This window comes from Vipera ursinii (assembly GCF_947247035.1).
Source record: "Vipera ursinii genome assembly, chromosome: 2".
Classification (NCBI taxonomy): domain Eukaryota; kingdom Metazoa; phylum Chordata; class Lepidosauria; order Squamata; family Viperidae; genus Vipera; species Vipera ursinii.
The window spans coordinates 7,816,193-7,835,644 of NC_139513.1; the positions used below are offsets into that span (position 1 = coordinate 7,816,193).

General features: G+C 41.1%; 1 protein-coding gene across 1 annotated transcript; it reads left to right on the plus strand.

Moving 5' to 3' along the window:
• Positions 1-3,290: 3,290 nt before the first annotated feature.
• Positions 3,291-16,421, plus strand: LOC310633287 (vomeronasal type-2 receptor 26-like; the record flags this gene model as incomplete). The annotated part of the gene is made up of 4 exons (XM_083350986.1): positions 3,291-3,536; positions 8,596-9,384; positions 13,250-13,376; positions 15,511-16,421. 4 exons carry the CDS (start codon positions 3,291-3,293, stop codon positions 16,419-16,421), a joined length of 2,073 nt encoding a protein of 690 aa, XP_083207112.1.
• Positions 16,422-19,452: the final 3,031 nt, after the last annotated feature.

A 19,452-nucleotide genomic window follows, 5' to 3' on the forward strand; every position in this document is an offset into this window, starting at 1 on the left:
ACCTTATTTGAGCATACTTGTCATCTTGCTCCTGTAGAGACATGCCTTGGTTAGATCTACACGTCCTTTTGTTCCAACTTGTGGATTCTGCTGCTTATCTTCTTGTTACCAAATCTTGTCATTTTATCTATTTGAGTAGGTATTGTTACATTTCCTTTATTTCCAATTGACACATTTATCCAGTTACATTCCTCTCAGTTATCAGTCCCTCCCAAAATAAGAATATATTGTTTCTTAGTAGGTGATCCATCAGTATTATTTACAAATATGGACTGATGAATCATTTTCTCCTTTTGCATCATTTCCCCTCTTTTTTGAAATGTATATTTATTTAATTTATTTAATAAACAAATTTATATGGACACCCAACACACATAGGTAACTGTCAAAGTTGAGTTACTAAGATGCTTGCTAACCTCTGTTGCTACTCAACTTGCCCTAGAAATGGGGGGAGGGAGAACCTGGGAAAGAAATGGGAGTTTCAAGAAGCCATCCATGGACAGTGAGACCCAAGGACATCCAAAGCAGGTGTCGGACAGAGAAGTGGACCATTCTCATAACAAAGAGAAAGGATGTGATTGGGCAACATGAATAATGTGGTAGGTGTGGGTTATGAAAAGGTATTGCTAACTAATCAGATTTTCAAGTGGGAAAATTAGAGTTGATTTTGCTTCTTCACTGCCAGGATGTCTATTCAATAAAGATTATCTTGTATGGCACCCCAAGACCGTACTGAATTCACCAGCCAGATGCTTGACAATTATTTTGGATGGCTTATAACTTTAAACATAACAACATAAAAACTCATGAAAAACACGTCACATTATGAGTGGGATGTGAGAGTATGACACGAGTTTATCTCTTTGTTTGAAGGAGTTTCTCATCACTATTCTTTTGAAAAATAGTATTTAAAACTCAAATACTTTGGCCACCTAATGAGAAGGAAGGACTCACTAGAGAAGAGCCTAATGCTGGGAAAGATTGAGGGCAAGAGAAGAAGGGGACGACAGAGAATGAGGTGGCTGGATGGAGTCACTGAAGCAGTAGGTGTGAGCTTAAATGGACTCCAGAAGATGGTAGAGGATAGGAAGGCCTGAAGGAACGTTGTCCATAGGTTTATGATGGGTCGGACACGACTTCGCAGCTAACAACAACAACAATTCGTTTGAAGAAGACTCCGCTCCCAGTATATTTTTCTTTTTTTCAGCATCCAGCCAGATTTGACTCTATTTGTTTAATGTTAAATTTATTTGATACTTGGGTCAGTGTATTATCTTTTTTTGTTGATGTTAGTGCTGGATGTATCTTTTTTGTTTTGTTTTTCTGTTTTGTATTTTATTTTTTCATGATAAAACAAAATAAATATATTGCACAAAGAATTATAAACTAAGCTCCAATTTAGGATTAATATATGGAGATCTCATAGAAAAGAAAAGCATAAAAAAGACCCTACTCTTAACATTAGGGAGGGTTCAAGGATACTGATTACCTCCTTTGCAATAGAAGACAGGATGGACTAGATTTGTGTCATCAATGTAGAGTTTAATTAAATTCCATATTTCAGCAGTGTCTGGAGACAAGACACCAAGGATGAAGGACAGCAGAAGTCAATACCCTGGGTGTTGAACTATTTTCCCCCAGCATCATTTTCTGCACATGTCCTGACTGGAAGGACTACAACACCTCCAGAGATATATGTGACTTTTCACTTATATTCTATTCTCCATCTGATCCTCCACACATGGAGTCTTGGAAGAAATTCAGAATCCCTATAGAGGAGAAGTTGTTTCTCACTGTAATTATCACCATCCTGGATTTTCAGACCTCTTCTGTTGCTTCTCTATTAACTGACTTTGATGTAAATATCAGACTGCAGCAACATGAAATGATCCTGTATCAGAAAAGTATAAATGTCTGAGGTCACACTGTATGGCACAAGTTTATGAGGTCACACTGTATGGCACAAGTTTAAGCCACATATTATGCTTCAGACTGTACCTTTCTTCTCTTTCCAGGTGAGGATTGATTTATGTCTGAATCAGGAAACTGAGGATGATTTGAATTCTTCTGATCCTTCTTTTTGCTTTTGTTTAGAAACAGGAAGGGGATTGATTCAGCCCTATACATTATGAAGCTTCTGCTTCTGATGGTTCTGGTGTCCCAGGGAGTCTCTGAGAAGCTTAGAATGAAGTGCCCACTAAATTTTGAGATCCGGGATGAGAAAAGACCATGGATCTATTACAGGCCAGGAGACCATCTCATTGGTATAGTCACCTCTATGACAAGAGGATTGCATGAAATGTTGCCTTTCAGCCTGGCTCCTACTAATCAGCCTCATTCGTAAGTTATTCAGTGTGATGGAGTTGCATTCCCTCCATCACATTGCAGTTCTAACACTCTTATTTTCTTTTTATTTTACTTATTCCTATGTTACAGGACCTGTCTAATTTTCTTGAGTTGTTTTGATTTCTATGGCTTTCCTCTTTTGTGGAATAGACTCCAAATATGAGGCATATAAAACCTGAAACTCATCCAGATTATTTATCCATTCCCATCCAATACTGAGTTCATCACTTGAATTCTGAGGTTCGTTTAAAGTAATGATTGAAAGCCAGCCCTTTTCCATATTTAAATAACTACTCATTGATATCCAATGCCTGATCCTTGAAGGAATAGACTTTTTTTTACAGTTGCTTTTATGCTGGTTCTACTTTAATAACTGAATGATTTTCAATACAGATTACTGGGCAAATGAAAATGTAGGAGTGCTACAAATAATGATGTATTTGTGATTCTTAATTGTGGAGGAAGACTATCTCCATCTCATGCTCTCAATGTTCATAAAAATTATATGATAGCAATAACACTTACTTATATAGTGCTTCACAGCATTTTACAGTCCTCTCTAAGCAGTTTACACAGAGTCAGCATATTGTCCCCAACCATCAGGGTCCTCATTTTTCTGACCTTGGAAAGATGGAAAGCTGAGTCAACCCTGAGCTGGGTTGACTCGAACTGCTAAACTGCTTTCAGCTGGCAATCAGCAGAGGTCGCCTACAGTACTGCATTCTAACCACTGTGCCACCACATCTCACGGTGGCAATCATGGGTGGTTATCATTTGCCTTTGGCTTTGGATCTGTATTGCCTTGAGATTCAGTAGGCCTGTGGAGACAAAGAGGATTAAATAGAAAAAAAAGTGTTGTTTCTTTTGATGATGATAATAACGTGAATATTTTTCACAGTACAGTAAATAATTTTAAACTGCGAATCCTGATTTTTGCCATTCAAATGATCAACAAGAATCCCCAGCTTCTGCACAATTTCACACTTGGCTACAACATCCATGACAACTATGTCAATCCTCTTGGCACCTCAGATGCTTTGCTGGACATGCTCTCTACTGGAGAAGCCAATGTTCCCAATTACAGCTGTGGAAGGAAGGAAAACCTTTTGGCTCTTGTTGATGCAGCTAAGAGGGATAACTCCATCCAGATGTCAACATTAGTAGGCTCCCACAAAGTCCCACAGGTTTGTGTGTGTGTTTCTGTATCTGGCAAAGTGAGTGGGGTTGTAGTGAGTGAGCCAACCATATTTTGTGCATAAAGAATGCTGTGGCCTAACAGATTAGTTGTTGGTCTTGTTAATTGGAAAACTAGAAGTTGGAGACCCAAGCACTATGCAGTGGAGTGAGCTCCTAAACTTGTCCTAGCTCCTGCCAACCTAGCAATTTGAAAGCATGCAAATACAAGTAGATAAATAGGTACCACTTGGCTGAGAAAGTAACAGTGTTCTGTGTGCCTCGGCTTATAGTCATGCTTGTCACAGAAGTCAGTGAAGCATCTTCAGAGAACTGTGGCACCTCTGAACAGAGGAAACTTTTACCGTTATCTTTATTTTGTCTATGGAATTTCAGAGCTACTTTTCACCAGGGCCTTTATAGGTATCATTGCTGTGGATTAGGATACACAATGGCGAGGGGGTGGGAAAGCACCCTATTGCTTTGGGAGCTTCTTCTGCACATTTGTGAAGGTGAGGAGATGCTATATATTGAATCAAAAAGATCTTCAGTAAAAAAGAAAGGTGCAGCTTTGAAGGGAAGTTTTGTACAAAATAATGATATTTCCTTGGTGAACAAATCCATGATTCATAAAAAGGAAACCCAATGATTATCTTACCTACATTTGAGAAAACACACATGACTTATGGACCTGAGTGTTAACCACTTCATTAAAAAAAAATACAAGCACATTATCCAACATGTCAACTATTTTTCACCCTAATATATTCCCAATTAAATTCATCATAAAAGACTTGGATGATAAATGGAGCCCCAAGGGAGGATTTTCCACTAGCAGATTTTTTAAAAAAAAAACTAATCCAGACTGGTGGGATCCTCCATTGGCAGGTTCATTGACAGATGCAAGCAATATCTACTATATCCAGTTTGGTGGAAGATGGCAATCCTAGTTCCTATTTTTGAAGAAGAAATAAAAAAGGAACTTGGAATTTTGCTAGTTTCCTCTTGAGGAGAGTTGAGGGCAGGTGGATGAAAAGTGCAGTCTTTGCAGAAGAACAAGCAGGCTTTAGACACAGTAGGTTCACTATTGGCAATTGCTTTGTCTTGAACCTTCTAATTACAAAGAAATGTCAATCCAGGGAAACAATTGTTTGTTGCCTTTATAAATCTTAGTACAGCTTTTGACACAGTAAAGAGAATACATTAGGGATGAAATTGGTTTTCCATAAAATGGAACTCAGACTGTTTGCTCTGATCAAAATCCTCTCCACAAGCACTTATTTGAAAGTCCAGTTTGGGCTCAATGGAGGCATAAAAAGAAGGATCAATGTTTACCAAGGTGTAAGACAATGATGAATACTTGCTTCATTTTTAGTCAGTGTACACATTAATGACTTACCAGAATTAATGAAGGATTTTGAAGTACATATGCCTAAAAATAAGGAGCTCATCCCATCCCATGATGCTACCAGGGATTGAACCACAAGAGTGTTGACTATTTTTGGTTGGCAGATCCAACGTCCTTAAGTCACTCAGCCACCATGCCTTCCAATGAAATGGATAAGCTGCTACAAATGGACCCTCCAAACACCAAGTATTCCAATGCAAAAATGTACAAAAATGGTATTTATTTGAGCAAGTTTTTTAAAAAACAAGTTTTATTAGTTTTCCAATTTAACATCAAAATATTTAGAAAGCATCATGGTGACTGGGTAATCAAAGTTTCAATAACGGAGTTTTTAGTACCTATCTCAGGTTACATTATTAGAACATCCATCTCTATTTCCCTTAACATTTAATATAACATGCTTAAAGTAGAAAATTTCTAACAATAACATGCTCAGTTAAAACAATTATCAGTCTATTTTTAGTTATATATATCCATATCCTGTTTTTAAATTTTACCTAATTTTTAATTTTGATTATAGTATTCAAGTTTAGCCTCTAACATCCATAATAGCATCCATAACCAAATTTCCCTTATTTCACTACACAACAATTATAACATCTAAAATAGACCTAATACCTATATAGGTAAATTCTAGTTTTATTTCATAAACATTTTATATTTCTCATCCTGATACATCACACTTACTAATACAATAACCTAGATTTGTCAATCTATTTTTACTTATGCATATCCATGTTCCATTTTGAATTCTATCTAATTCTTATTTTTTAGTTAAAGTATTCAAATTTAACCTTTGACATTCATAATAGCATCCATAACCCAAATTTCCATTGTTTCACTACACAAATTATAATATCTAAAATAAGCCTAATAAATAGATAAACGTATTCTAGTTTTATCTCATAGACATTTTCTATTTCATAACCTGATAGATCACTAAAGAGCTAATAATGAACTGTTAGAGAGCTACTAAAACAATAGCCTTTAGTAGCTCTCTAACAGTTCATTATTTCTTTTAAAAAAAACTAACTCTAGCTTTCTTTTTCTGCCAACCAGGTTTCCAGACCAAAAACGTTGGGTTGTCAGATAGGTCTCCCTTCATTCGAGCACATATTGCTTGAATCAAGGGAGACCATCTAGCCATCAATGATCCAGAAAAGCTAAACCATATATAATCATTAAGTTGTTGCACTGATGGCTCAAATCTCTGTATTTGCTCTAGCATCTTTATCTTCTCTTCAGTCTGGTCTCTTCCTTCCTCTGGTATGTTCTGATTTAAGTAGAAGGTCGTATCCAATTTTGTAATTATTGCTTGGTTGTCCAGGTTTTCAATAAGGTGTCTTTGTTGATATTTAGCATCTTCTATTTTGGTATTAGGGACATGGTGGCTCAGTGGGTTGGGACGCTGAGCTTGTCAATCAGAAGGTCAGCAGTTTGGCGGATCGAATCCCAAGTTCAAAATTGGGAAAGGAGTCCGGCAAGGCTGTATACTGTCGCCTTGCCTATTTAACTTATATGCAGAGCACATCATGAGAAAGGCAGGGCTAGATGAATCAAAAGTTGGAATTAAGATTGCCGGAAGAAACATCAACAACCTAAGATATGCAGATGATATTACTCTAATGGCAGAAAGTGAAGAAGAACTAAAGAGCCTCTTGTTGCGGGTGAAGAAGGAGAGTGCAAAACTTGGGTTGAAACTAAACATTAAGAAAACCAAGATCATGGCATCCGGCCCTCTCAATTCCTGGCAAATAGATAGGGAAGAAATGGAGGTAGTGACAGATTTTATTTTCCTGGGCTCCAAGATCACTGCAGATGGGGACTGTAGCCAAGAAATTAAAAGACGCTTGCTCCTCGGGAGGAAAGCCATGACAAATCTAGACAGCACACTAAAAAGCAGAGACATCACCCTGTCAACAAAAGTGCGTATAGTCAAGGCTATGGTCTTCCCAGTTGCAATGTATGGCAGTGAAACCTGGACCATAAGAAAGGCTGAGCGCCAAAGAATTGAAGCCTTTGAACTATGGTGCTGGAGAAGACTCCTGCGAGTTCCTTGGACTGCAAGGCGATCAAACCGGTCAGTCCTAGAGGAGATCAACCCTGACTGCTCTTTAGAAGGCCAGATCCTGAAGCTAAAACTCAAATACTTTGGCCACCTAATGAGAAGGAAGGAGTCACTGGAGAAGAGCCTAATGCTGGGAAAGATTGAGGGCAATAGAAGAAGGGGACGACAGAGAATGAGGTGGCTGGATGGAGTCATTGAAGCAGTAGGCGTGAGCCTAGATGGACTCCAGAAGATGGTAGAGGATAGGAAGGCCTGGAGGAACATTGTCCATAGGGTCGCGATGGGTCGGACACGACTTCGCAACTAACAACAACAACAACAATTTTAAAACAAGAGTCAGTAAATATTCACCTCCACAATTCTTAGAAGCCAAATTCATCTCCCAGCTGTTTTAAGTTTTTATATTTAGCTAATGCCAAGGACAGATCTGAGTTACAAATAGATTTATTTGCCAGGGATATTCGCTTACTGTACCATGCTTAACCACAATATGTCCCCAGTGTTATTTAAAATCCTTTTCAGAAAGAATAGGCTTTTATCAAATTTAAGTTCTTCGTTTTTTTTCCTTTTTTTCCCTTTTTTGTCAAATGCATAAAATAGCCAGATCCCGTGAAAATAGGAGCTTTTTAGGTCACCAAATGTAAGAGGGATGTAAGTCCAATTAGTTAATTATGTTTTTTCAAGGTGCTTTTTTCCCCCAGTGTGTTCAAACACTGCCATTTAAGAGGGTGGGAGGAAAAAAAAATCCATTCCCTCTCTCCTTGCAGAGGGAAGCAATTTCAGAGGGCTTTTAACAGGCAAAGAAAAGAAAGTTGGGACAGGGAGAAGGCAGTTCTCACCCAGTTCCTCTGCTGGGCTTTTAAGTGCTAGGTTGTTAGTTTGGCCTCTGCTGGAAATAGCATTAACAATGGGCCATGGGAGTGGCCAATCCTTTCTTCATTGGTCCGAAGAGCTGCTCCAAGTTGAAGGGGAGGGCTGCCACCCTCCCATGATCGATTGGAGAATCCTCTTCCCTGTTCAATGCCCCTCCAAGGTGACTTTTGACCCCCTTTCAGGGGTCCCCCGGGAAAAGAAAGCCAGACGGTGGGATGAGTGATTCCCACGTGTCTGCCAGTGCCGAGATCTGGAACCAGAAGCCTATTTGAGCAAGTTTGAGCAGTTGTGCACAATGGTTAGTAGTGGAAGGTATAACTAAATCCCTTTTACAGAATGTGCAATAGATCAATTACCTATTGGGATCCATATATAAATGTGTGGTCACAATTCAAAAACAATCTATAATAGAAGCATTTATTTGAACAAAACGGTACAGTTGAGAACTGCAAATATGGGTCTGTTTGTGATAAACTGGAGAAGTGATACAGAAATCTGAACTGCATTGTTTATTCTTATTCTTTTAACTTGTTTTTTTATTTTATTCTTATGTACAGTCTTGTTAAATTCTGTGTTTTATATTCTGTACCTTGAGAGGGTTTAATGAGGAACCAACAATAAACTCTTCTAATATGTTCATGAGAAGCCAGTTGGATTTCTTCAAATCTAATATTTTGGACTTGGTCTGACCTCAAATATACTATAGCATTCTTCATTGCTTTTTCAGATCAGTGATGCAATTGTTTCAGAGGCTCTCAGTGATAAAAGTCAATTCCCTTTTTTCCACCGGATGCTCCCCAAAGAAGGGATTATGTATCCAGCAATTGTCCAAGTGCTTCTCCATTTCAGATGGATTTTGATTGGGCTCTTTACTTCAGACACAGAGAAGGGGGAGAATTTCATGAAGACTTTTACTCCCATGCTTGTCAGGAGTGGAATTTGTGTAGTTATATCACAACGATTCTCAGTGACTGGACATACAGCACCCCTCAGTGATGCCATCACTAAATGGAGACAGGTCAATGTCTTTGTTCATTACATAGAATATACTAACATTTGGGACCGAGTTCTTTCTTTCCATTTAACGCTTGAAAGTATGCCAGGACCCATTGAAGGGAAAGTCTGGATCATGGGAACCATTGAGCATTTGATAGTGAAACAGGAGAGCCTTTACAAATATGTGCATAGTATTTGGACTTTTGCTTTTCAGGGGGGAAAAAAGGAAACAGATGATGCTTTTGGAACCCAACTTCTTGGAAAATTTGAAGATCAGTGTTTTCACTGTTCTTTTTCAAAGCACAGTTTTTCTGTCAAAGGTCGGAAAAGATGCACCCAGAAAATGCCACTTGAGCCTGAAAAGGAATGGAGGAGTACATGGATCCCATTTCACCTCCATTTACACAGTGTTATCAAGACTCTGGCCTATGCCTTGAATGCTGCGTATTCCTCCAGATCCAGGCGGAGAAGCAAGAAGGGTGAAGAGAGGTTGGGGGCTCCAAAGCTGCAGCCATGGCAGGTATGGAATCCCAACCAGGATCCATAAAACTCCAAGGGAGAGGGAGAGGAACCTTTTCAACCTCCTTGTGCTACAAAAGGCCAACGGCTTGGCCAATCTAATCACTCAGGGAATAAAGTTGTAGGGATGGGAGACAAGAGGTTTTGGCTGAACCCTGGCAAGACCAAATAGCTTTAGTTCCATGGATCTTTATGATCTGGTAATTTAACATCACTAGTTCTGAATAGCATTGCACTACCCCTAAAAGATCTGGTCCATAATTTTAGGATTCTCCTGGAGTTCTGACTCCTAGTTGAAGGTGCATCCTGTGGGTCCCATTGGTCAAGGATTTTTGGTTGGCAGGGTCCAGGAAAAGAGCCTTTTCTATCATGGATACTGCCCTTTGAAACATCCTTCCCCCTGAGATGAGATCCATAGCCACCCTTCTGATCATCCCTTGGGGTCTGAGAAGTGGCTCTGCCACGTGTCCTGGGGCCCTCCTGCATTTGTATCATGCTGGAAATGGTTGATAGATAAAGACAAGATCCCACCTTTCCCTATGACACCAATAACATCAACATATATGCTAATTTTAAAACAATGAATGCATTTGATACTGTGTGCCCAGGGAGGGGAATTCAGTTTTTGGCTTTGATTATGTAGTGCTGATATTATGCTACTCAAATAAAAGATCCTTTAAGGTAAACAATGCCTCGAAGTTCTTTTGAAGAGTTTCATCTGTCGGAACTATGACATTAACACATCTTTTCCCAACTTACAATAGTTGAAAGTTAGATAATTGGAGATGAGAGTTTCAGATGTGAAAACACCAACTGGGCTAAGAAACCAAATTTTCTGCTTTTAAAATTCCTGGATGTTTTTGTTCCAGTTCCATCCCTTTCTGAAGAAGAATAAGTTTTGCAATATTTCCCATTGGAAATTGTACTTGGATCGACATGAAGACATAACAGCAGATCTGAACATCATAAGCTGGGTGCTTATTCCCTGGCTGGATCCCAGTGATGAGCAACTGGGGAGTTTTGAAAGGCAGAGATTTACAGCCAATAAAGATACTCTTTTATTGCTAAAGTTGCTCAACAAGGTGGGAGAAATATTGGTGTCCATTTTCTAACTCCAAAAGTCTGAGCACCCATGTCAAGTTGGCCAAACTAAATCTCCAAGGTGGTTGACCTTCGCTGAGCATTTAATGTGAGGAGTAGAAATCTGAGTCTTCTTAGATTGCTTACTAGTACTATTGATCAGGGTCTTCTTTAAATGTTAAAATGTGGAGCACTGTTTTAAGCTGATTCCACACTGTCCAACATGAGGTACTAGATGACAAATTTGCAGGACACAGGCCAAGTGCTTTTATGCATCCTCTGCAATCTGGAGTTTTCATAAAAGTGGAGAAAGAGGCCCTCAAGTCTGCTGTTCGTAGTACTGATAAACTCAGATTTGCTTCTTTCTTATTCTAAAATAACAAAGGAGAATGCAATTCTGTTAAACAGTTACCAAGTTTAGGTTTTGGCTGAAGCAAATGAAATTGAATCAATATTGGATAGATACCTTCTTGGTCCCTGTGGCAAATATGCTTTGGAATTCACATTATTGTGGCTTGGGACAGTGTCTATGGAAAGGGAAGCTCCATAGTGAGTAAATAGGGTGGCCATAATTTTGTGACCACCATTATTGATAGTTTCCTTTCACCTCATTAGAATAGAGCAATAGGCCTTCTGCTCATTGCAAGGAGGTCCAAAGCATTCACTTTGCCTCTAGTCACAATGACTGACCTGAGGTGAGACAATGCCCAGACCCCAGAAAATTGGAGCACCAAAACAAGATCCAAAGAAAAGCCATTCTTGATGTTGGAAGTAAGAAGGGACAATTCAAAAGGAAATATTACTAAGATTTGGCCTTTGGTTTGTAAGAGGGCATTTCATCTGATAACCCTCAAATGATATTGTTTATTGTGATTGTTTCCTACATTAAGTCTTGCTGAGCAGAAAAGAAGCTCCAAATTTACCTAATAATAAATGTGGGTCTGTGTCAGGGCCCACTTCAAAACCTCATCCCAAGAAAGCAGAACTCATGGAAACGAACTCTTCCAAAAGGAACTTTTATTAGGAGAAGCTGATAGCAGGCATAATAGACAGGATCTGAAGTTTTCCCGCATGAATCATCTGGTCGATTCATCCTGGCCAATCCCCACATGTTAAGTCCATTGTGGGAAAAGGGAGATAACGTCAGGTCAGCTCTGGTTGTAACAGCAATGTTTAGGCGGCTCTTTGCTCCTTCTCCTGAGAGCATTGAGATAAGCCAGTTGCTGGAGGTTACATTCCTTTTGTCCTCCCCCTTCGCTAGCTGACAGTTTAGGGAGAAGAAAGTTCAGAGAGAAATAATGCAAGAAAGCAAGTGTTACATTGTAATGATAGCGGAAGTCAGGGCAATAAACCCATAAGCATTCCCCCCTCCCCTCCAGGAGTTTGGCAAAACCCAAGAAGAGAAAAGAATGGAATCTGGGTCAGGGGAAAAATAGGATCTGTAGGAAATATAGGAGATATAGGCAAGCAAGAAATATATGGGTTCTGACAGTCTGTCTTTCCATGCCAGTTGGTGTCACCTAACTGTAGTTCTTCAACAGAAAGGACCTTTTCTTGGATGTCTATCTGGGCCTTAGAAATAACCTTTTCCAACAACGGGTCATGTTCATCTCCTGCAGTGAGAGATGTTTGGCCTTTTGAGGGACATGTTTTGCACTGATGACATTGCCTAGTTTGGGTAATGAAACATCTGCAAGAAAACAAGCAAGCTCAGACAGCACCAAAGACTACTCATTCCAACTCTGAGCTACAGATATTCTCCTTTATTGGGACATGTTTTCATGACCGTACCTCTCTGTCATCTAATTGCAGTTTAGACACTAGGCGCTTGGTTTTAGTCTCACATGACTAAGATGGCAGCCATAGAAATGAAAGAAAATATATACAAAAAAACAAAGACCCTCTCTTTTAAGGTTGTCAGTTCTAATTTGTAAGGACCTTTTCCTATTTATCATAATTGGGAGACTATTTTAGATAACTTCCAAAAGGGAGGAGCTTTGCAATCTGACTGTTCTTTAGAAGGCCAGATCCTGAAGCTAAAACTCAAATACTTTGGCCACCTAATGAGAAGGAAGGACTCACTGGAGAAGAGCCTCATGCTGGGAAAGATTGAGGGCAAGAGAAGAAAGGGACGACAGAGAATGAGGTGGCTGGATGTAGTCACTGAAGCAGTAGGCGTGAGCTTAAAAGGACTCCAGAAGATGGTAGAGGACAGGAAGGCCTGGAGGAACATTCTCCATAGGGTCATGATGAGTTGGACACGACTTCGCAACTAACAACAACAACAAAGAAACCTTTGCAGAATCCTACCAGTTATAGGTTTCTTCCTTCATCACAGTTTTATTCTATTTTCATATATTTAATAGAATAAATATTTAATAAATCTTTTAGAATAAATTTTATTCTAAAATTTAACATGAATACATCACCCTACTTTAAAATAATGGTTACTCGAAGAATGGAGGAATCAATTTTAATGCAGCCATGAGAGCGAAACTGCTGATTGTCACTTAATGCTTAAATCTTTTCTCAATTCTATCCCTCCTAACTATATTAAGTAGAAAAGTCCTTTATTTTAATATGACATTCCAAAAGCAAAAGGGATGAACTAATAAAGAATCTGTCAGTACTTTTATCTCCTGCAACTATTTGGAACTAGTTAGGCAGATCACACTTACCTAAGTGAAGGCCAGAGACGCTAATGCTAATATACTTTTTGACCTTTATTTTCCATGGCTGGTGAGTACTAACATATTTTCTTTGGTATTGCTGTCTTTTCTGCTTAGACTCTGCCTCAATCCAAATGTGTGGAAAGTTGTCATCCTGGATTTGTCAAGCGGGCTCGAGAAGGAGAGCCGGTTTGCTGCTATGACTGTGTCCCTTGTCCAGAGGGGACCATCTCCACTCAGGAAGGTGGGTCACATCAAAGAAAAGGGCAGGCCTTGTGGTAGTGGACTCATACAGAGCATTTTCATGAAAGTGCAAGTTAAAAGACAAATTGAAGCTCTACTGTTTTCTATTTGCTCAATTTATTATCTAAGAGCAGGAATAGTAAAAAGAACTTGAAAGAGGGGTTAATTAGAGATAGTAAGTTTTGGAAGACTGGGCAAGCTTTACTACTACCACTTTTTAAATTTGGGTTTATTTACTGAACAGAACAGAATAGCAGAATTGGAAGAGACCTTGGAGGTCTTCGAGATCAACCCCTGCTCATTTCAGACAAGTGTCATGGTTCCGATAGATGAAACCAGTAAAAGAACTTCAAGGCAAGAATTTTTCCTTAAAGATTCCCTCCTCCCAGATACAAAGTAACAAATTGCAATTCCCACTCCACAAAAGCTGTCATAAATCACATTCCCCAATTAGCACAAAATGCAGGCTTTTCTCTCCAGCCACTCATCCCACCAAAACCTTATCAGAACATGTCCTTGAGTTCCCAGACTTCTACATTGTTATGGCTAGCTAAACCCTCAGGCATTTACCCCATCCCCTCTTCTACATCTGAACTCTAAAAGAACAGAAAGGCACATTAAAAGCAAAAGTAGAAATAGCTGCTGGTTCTCAGTTATCAGAGCAACGACATCCATTGTCACAGCATTGACAACAAGTGGTTGTCCAGTCTCTTCTTAAAAGCCTCCAGCAATGGGGCACCCACAATTTCTGAAGGGGATGAGACAACATACAGGGCAGAGGTACAAAAACTATCTATATGGTCTTGTAACAACAACTTGCACCTGAACATCGGCAAGACGAAACAGATGGTGCTACACTTCCGGAGGAAAAAGGAGGAACCTGCCCCACTTTACATCGGGGAGGACTGTGTAGAGAGAGTTTCCTCCTTTAAATTTCTGGGAGTCTACCTCTGCAAAGATCTGACCTGGAAAGTTAATACAACCCAGGTGGCCAGAAAGACCCAACAGACTTTCACTTTCTCAGGGTCTTGCGGAAGAACAGGATAGAACAATGGCTTATGATCCTCTTTTACCGGTCTACTATAGAGAGCGTCCTCTCATATGGTATTACAGAGGGTGGTGAGCACAGCACAAGACATTGTAGGCTGTTCCCTGACACCACTGGATGACATTGTCAGGGCTCGCTGCCTTGGAAGAGTAAGGAAAATTTTCAGAGATGACTCACACCCTGGATGGTATATCTTTACTCTCCTACCATTGGGTAGGAGATATAGGAGTATAGCCAGCCACACCAACAGGCTGAAAAACAGCTTTTATCCATGGGCTGTTAGGTTTTTGAACGGGAAATATTTTTTATAAACTTTATGCATAATTGACTTGTGAGGCCAGTGTGTTCTGCAGTTAGTTCACATGGTGTAATATGCTCCTTGGTGGAGCAGTGGGCTAATGCCTCCTTAAGTAACACCAGCTGCCTGCAATTAGTGCAGGTTCGAGTCCCACCAGGCTCAAGGTTGACTCAGCCTTCCATCCTTCAGAGGTAGGTAAAATGAGGACCCAGATTGTTGGGGGCAATTAAGCTGACTTTGTAATAATGCTGCTTTGGGGTGTGTGTGAAAGCCCTAATAAGCAGGCATATACATAGAATGAAGGCTACTGCTAAGCTTGTAAGCCGCCCTGAGTCTTCAGAGAAGGGCGGGATATAAATGGAATTAAAATAAAAAAAATAAAAAATGGAGGGTTTGTGTCACTGTAAGCTAGGGGGTGGGGGCACAAAGGTAGGCTCAGCCAATCTCAATGTATACACGGTTGTACTTTGACAATAAAGGTTCATTCATAATTGTTGTAACTGATAGAAAATTTCTCCTTAACTGATTTATTATTAGCCTCTAATACTGAATATTCCTATGGAGGTTCTGCATATTAAACATGAAATCCTACAGTTCCTAAGATTTGCCCAAATTCCATAGATCTTAGCTATATACTTATATATTAGAAAATGGTATTCTTATTAACTTTATTCTGAGATGTTAAAACATGCCTTTGAGAAAATATTTCTAGTACCAGTTGTTGTCCCAAGAAGCTAGCTCTTTAAATATGGAGAGATTGTTTTAAAAAAATCATTTTGATATTCTCAGATACAGAAAAATGCACCAAGTGTCCCCCTGATCAATATCCAAATGAGGACAGAATCCAATGTATCCCCAAAATTATAACCTTCCTTTCTTATGAAGAACATCTGGGCATCATCCTTGTGTCTTTTGCCCTATTCCTGTTCTTAACCACAACCCTTGTTTTAATTATATTCATTAAATATCGAGAAACACCCATTGTGAAAGCCAACAACCGGGATCTCTCTTACATCCTCCTCATCTCCCTCTTGCTTTGCTTCTTGTCTACCTTACTCTTCATTGGTCAACAAAGGAAATCCACCTGCCTTCTCCGACAAGCAGTTTTCAGCATTGTTTTCTCGGTTGCCATTTCTTCTCTCTTGGCCAAAACTATTACAGTGGTGTTGGCTTTCTTAGCCACAAAACCAGGAAATCAAGTGAAGAGGTGGTTGGGGAAGAGCCTGTCCAACTCCATCATCCTTTCTTGTTCTGCTGTCCAAATTATTATCTGTTCCATCTGGCTGGGGGTTTCTCCCCCTTTCCCTGACTCTGATCTCCACTCCCAGTTTAGAGAGATCATCCTGCAATGCAATGAAGGCTCTGTTGTCATGTTCTATATCACCCTCAGCTACATGGGCCTCTTGGCAGTCATCTGCTTTACAATGGCTTTCCTGGCCAGAAATCTCCCTGGGGCCTTCAATGAAGCCAAACTGATCACCTTCAGCATGCTGGTCTTCTGCAGTGTCTGGGTGAGTTTTGTGCCCACCTACCTAAGCACCAGAGGAAAACACATGGTAGCTGTGCAGGTCTTCTCCATCTTGTCCTCCAGTTGTGGTCTGCTTGGCTGCATCTTCATCCCCAAATGCTACATTATCATCCTGAAGCCCCACCTGAATACAAAGGAGCATCTTACAACCAGAAGAGATGTAGAAATGTGAGAATCAGGAATTCCTAGTCTCAATAGTTTCCATCATTCCACATCTAGAAGATGATTCAAGCTTCTCTCCATAAATAAAAGGGCCAATGATTTTTCTTGAAATAATTAAATGGTGTTTGGAAGATAATGTCCCCAATCATTTATTGTAAAATTCCAAAATGTCCACTGAGATATTTTTTTAATTCTCAAGGCAGCATATCTGTCTAATACCCTTAGCCTATTTAGGCCCAAGATGCTTCATCCAACTTTTTGAAATATCACACTTGTGCAGTGAGAAACTTGTTGATATGCCAGAAATATATAGTTGGGTATGGGTGGGGGCTCTATAGGTAAAGGTAAAGGTTCCCCTGCACATGAATGCTAGTCATTTCCAACTCTAGGGGCTGGTGCTCATCTCCATTTCAAAGCCAAAGAGCTAGCGCTTGTCTGAGGACATCTCCATGGTCATGTGGCTGGCATGACTAGACACCAAAGGTGCATGGAATGTTGTTACCTTCCCACCATAGTGGTCCCTATTTTTCTACTTTCATTTGTATGTGCTTTCGAACTGCTAGGTTGGCAGAAGCTGGGACAAGTAACAGGCACTCACTCTGTTACGCTGCACTCGGGATTTGACCTGCCAAACTGCCGACCATCTGATCAACAAGCTCAGTGTCCTAACCCACTGAGCCAAGACATCCCTATACATTCTATACATTCCATTATTTTAGTTGTAGTATCAACACCGCAAATGAATATGGTTGAAACCTTTTTTCTTTGTTCTTGGTTGCCATGAAATGGGAGGGGGGAGTGAGTGTTTTAGCTTAGTCAAAACAATGAATGGTTCTATGGGAACCAAGGTCATTGTTGATAACTCTTTGGTGGGCAAAGGCTTCCATTAGAAAGCCCACAAAAGCAGTTAATCGGGGAATGTGATTTGTGACAGTGTACTGGGGTGGGAAGTTCAACTTGGCAACATTGTAACCTTTGGGCGAGGGTTTTCAGTGTTGGGTTCACCTTTGTTTGTGCCGATACTATGTAGCCAAATAAAAAATGTTCTTTAAGGAAACTTTTTTGCCTTGAAGTTCTTTTGAATGATCACGTCTATCGGAACCTTGACATTAACCCAAGACTGCAAATCTACTTTAAACTTTTGGGATCCTGAGCCCCGGTTGCCTACCCTAACCTTTGGGATGATGACAAAGATTCAGGTAATATACCAAGATGGAGAAGAAGGGAGAGTCAACAGCAAGCCTTGGAGTTGCTGCAGCAAACAGAATGCAGACTACAGCTCAAACAGAAAACTTGGCTCTGGGAGCCAGTGCAAGGTCAAAAGACCAGGAAGGTCCATAGGAACCATTGCTGCAGCAAGAGGGAGCCTTATCCATTCCAAAGAAAGGCAATGCCAAAGAATGTTCAAACTAACACACCATTGCACTCTTTTCACAAGCTAGTAAAGTTCACCATCCATTGTTCCCCTGTCATGGTCTGATCATCATCTCCTGTGGCTGGTCTTCCGTTATGCCATCCCCCACCGCTGGGCTGCGGAACCAACCTGGTGGTTCCACCCCAGGCGCCTAATGGACCCGGAACAGTTCCAGATGGCGCTTGGTTCTATATCGATCGCCCTCACTCACAGCCCAGTCGATGCCTTGATGGATGCCTGGGAAAGAGCGACTGCCAAGGCACTTGACTGTGTTGTACCCTTGCGACCCCTGACCCGGCGCAGATCCCGCTGGGCTCCATGGTTTTCTGCAGAGCTCCGGGAGATGAAGCATTGGAGACAGGGTCTACAGAGCGGTTGGAGGTCCAGCTGATCCGAATCTGACCGATTGCAGCTAAGAACCTTTATAAGGTCTTATCTTGCGGTGATGAGGACGGCGAAGTCTAATTACTTCGCTGCCCTCATCGCATCTGCAGATAATCGCCCGGCCACCCTGTTTAGGGTGACTCGCTCCCTCCTTAACCAAGAGTTGAGGGAGGATCCCTTACAGGGACGGGCCGAGGAGTTTAGTCATCATCTGATGGACAAAATGAGCCTTGGTGGAGCAGTGGGCTAATGCCTCCTTAAGTAACACCAGCTGCCTGCAATTAGTGCAGGTTCGCATCCCACCAGGCTCAAGGTTGACTCAGCCTTCCATCCTTCCGAGGTAGGTAAAATGAGGACCCAGATTGTTGGGGGCAGTAAGCTGACTTTGTAATAATGCCGCTTGGGGGTGTGTGTGAAAACCCTAACAAGCAGGCATATACATAGAATGAAGGCTACTGCTAAGCTTGTAAGCCGCCCTGAGTCTTCGGAGAAGGGCGGGATATAAATGGAATTAAAATAAAAATAAATAAAATAAAATCACTCAGATCCAGACCAGCTTGGACTCTGACTGGGCGGAGTCTGATGTGGAGGAATCGGACGGTCTTGAGCATGTTATCTGGACTGAATTCGATCCTGTTTCCCCTGATGATGTGGACAGGATCATGGGGAGGCTGAGCTCCACCACCTGTTTGTTGGATCCGTGCCCTTCCTGGCTGGTTTATGCGGCCCAGGACCAGACATGAGGCTGCTTCCAGGCAGTAATAACTGCTTCTTTGAAGGAGGGTGTCTTCCCTGCCACCTTGATGGAGGCGGTGGTGAGACCCCTCCTCAAAAAGCCTGTCCTGGACCCGGCTGTTCTAAATAACTATCGTCCAGTCTCCAACCTTCACTTTTTGGCAAACGTTGTTGAGAGTGTGGTGGCGCATCAGCTTCCTCTGTTCCTGGAGGAAACTGATTATCTGGACACGTACCAATCGGGTTTCAGGCCCGGACACAGCACGGAGACGACATTGGTCTCTGTGGTGAATGATCTCTGGCGGGCTCGGGACAGGGGTTGTTTCTCTGTCCTAGTCCTATTAGACCTCTCAGCGGCTTTTGATACCATCGACCATGGTATCCTACTGCGGCGTCTCAGGGGGTTGGGAGTGGGAGGCACTGTTTTGCAGTGGTTCTCCCCCTATCTCCTGGGCTGCTCGGAGTCAGTGTTGATGGGAGGGCAGAGATCCACCCTGAGGCCTCTCGT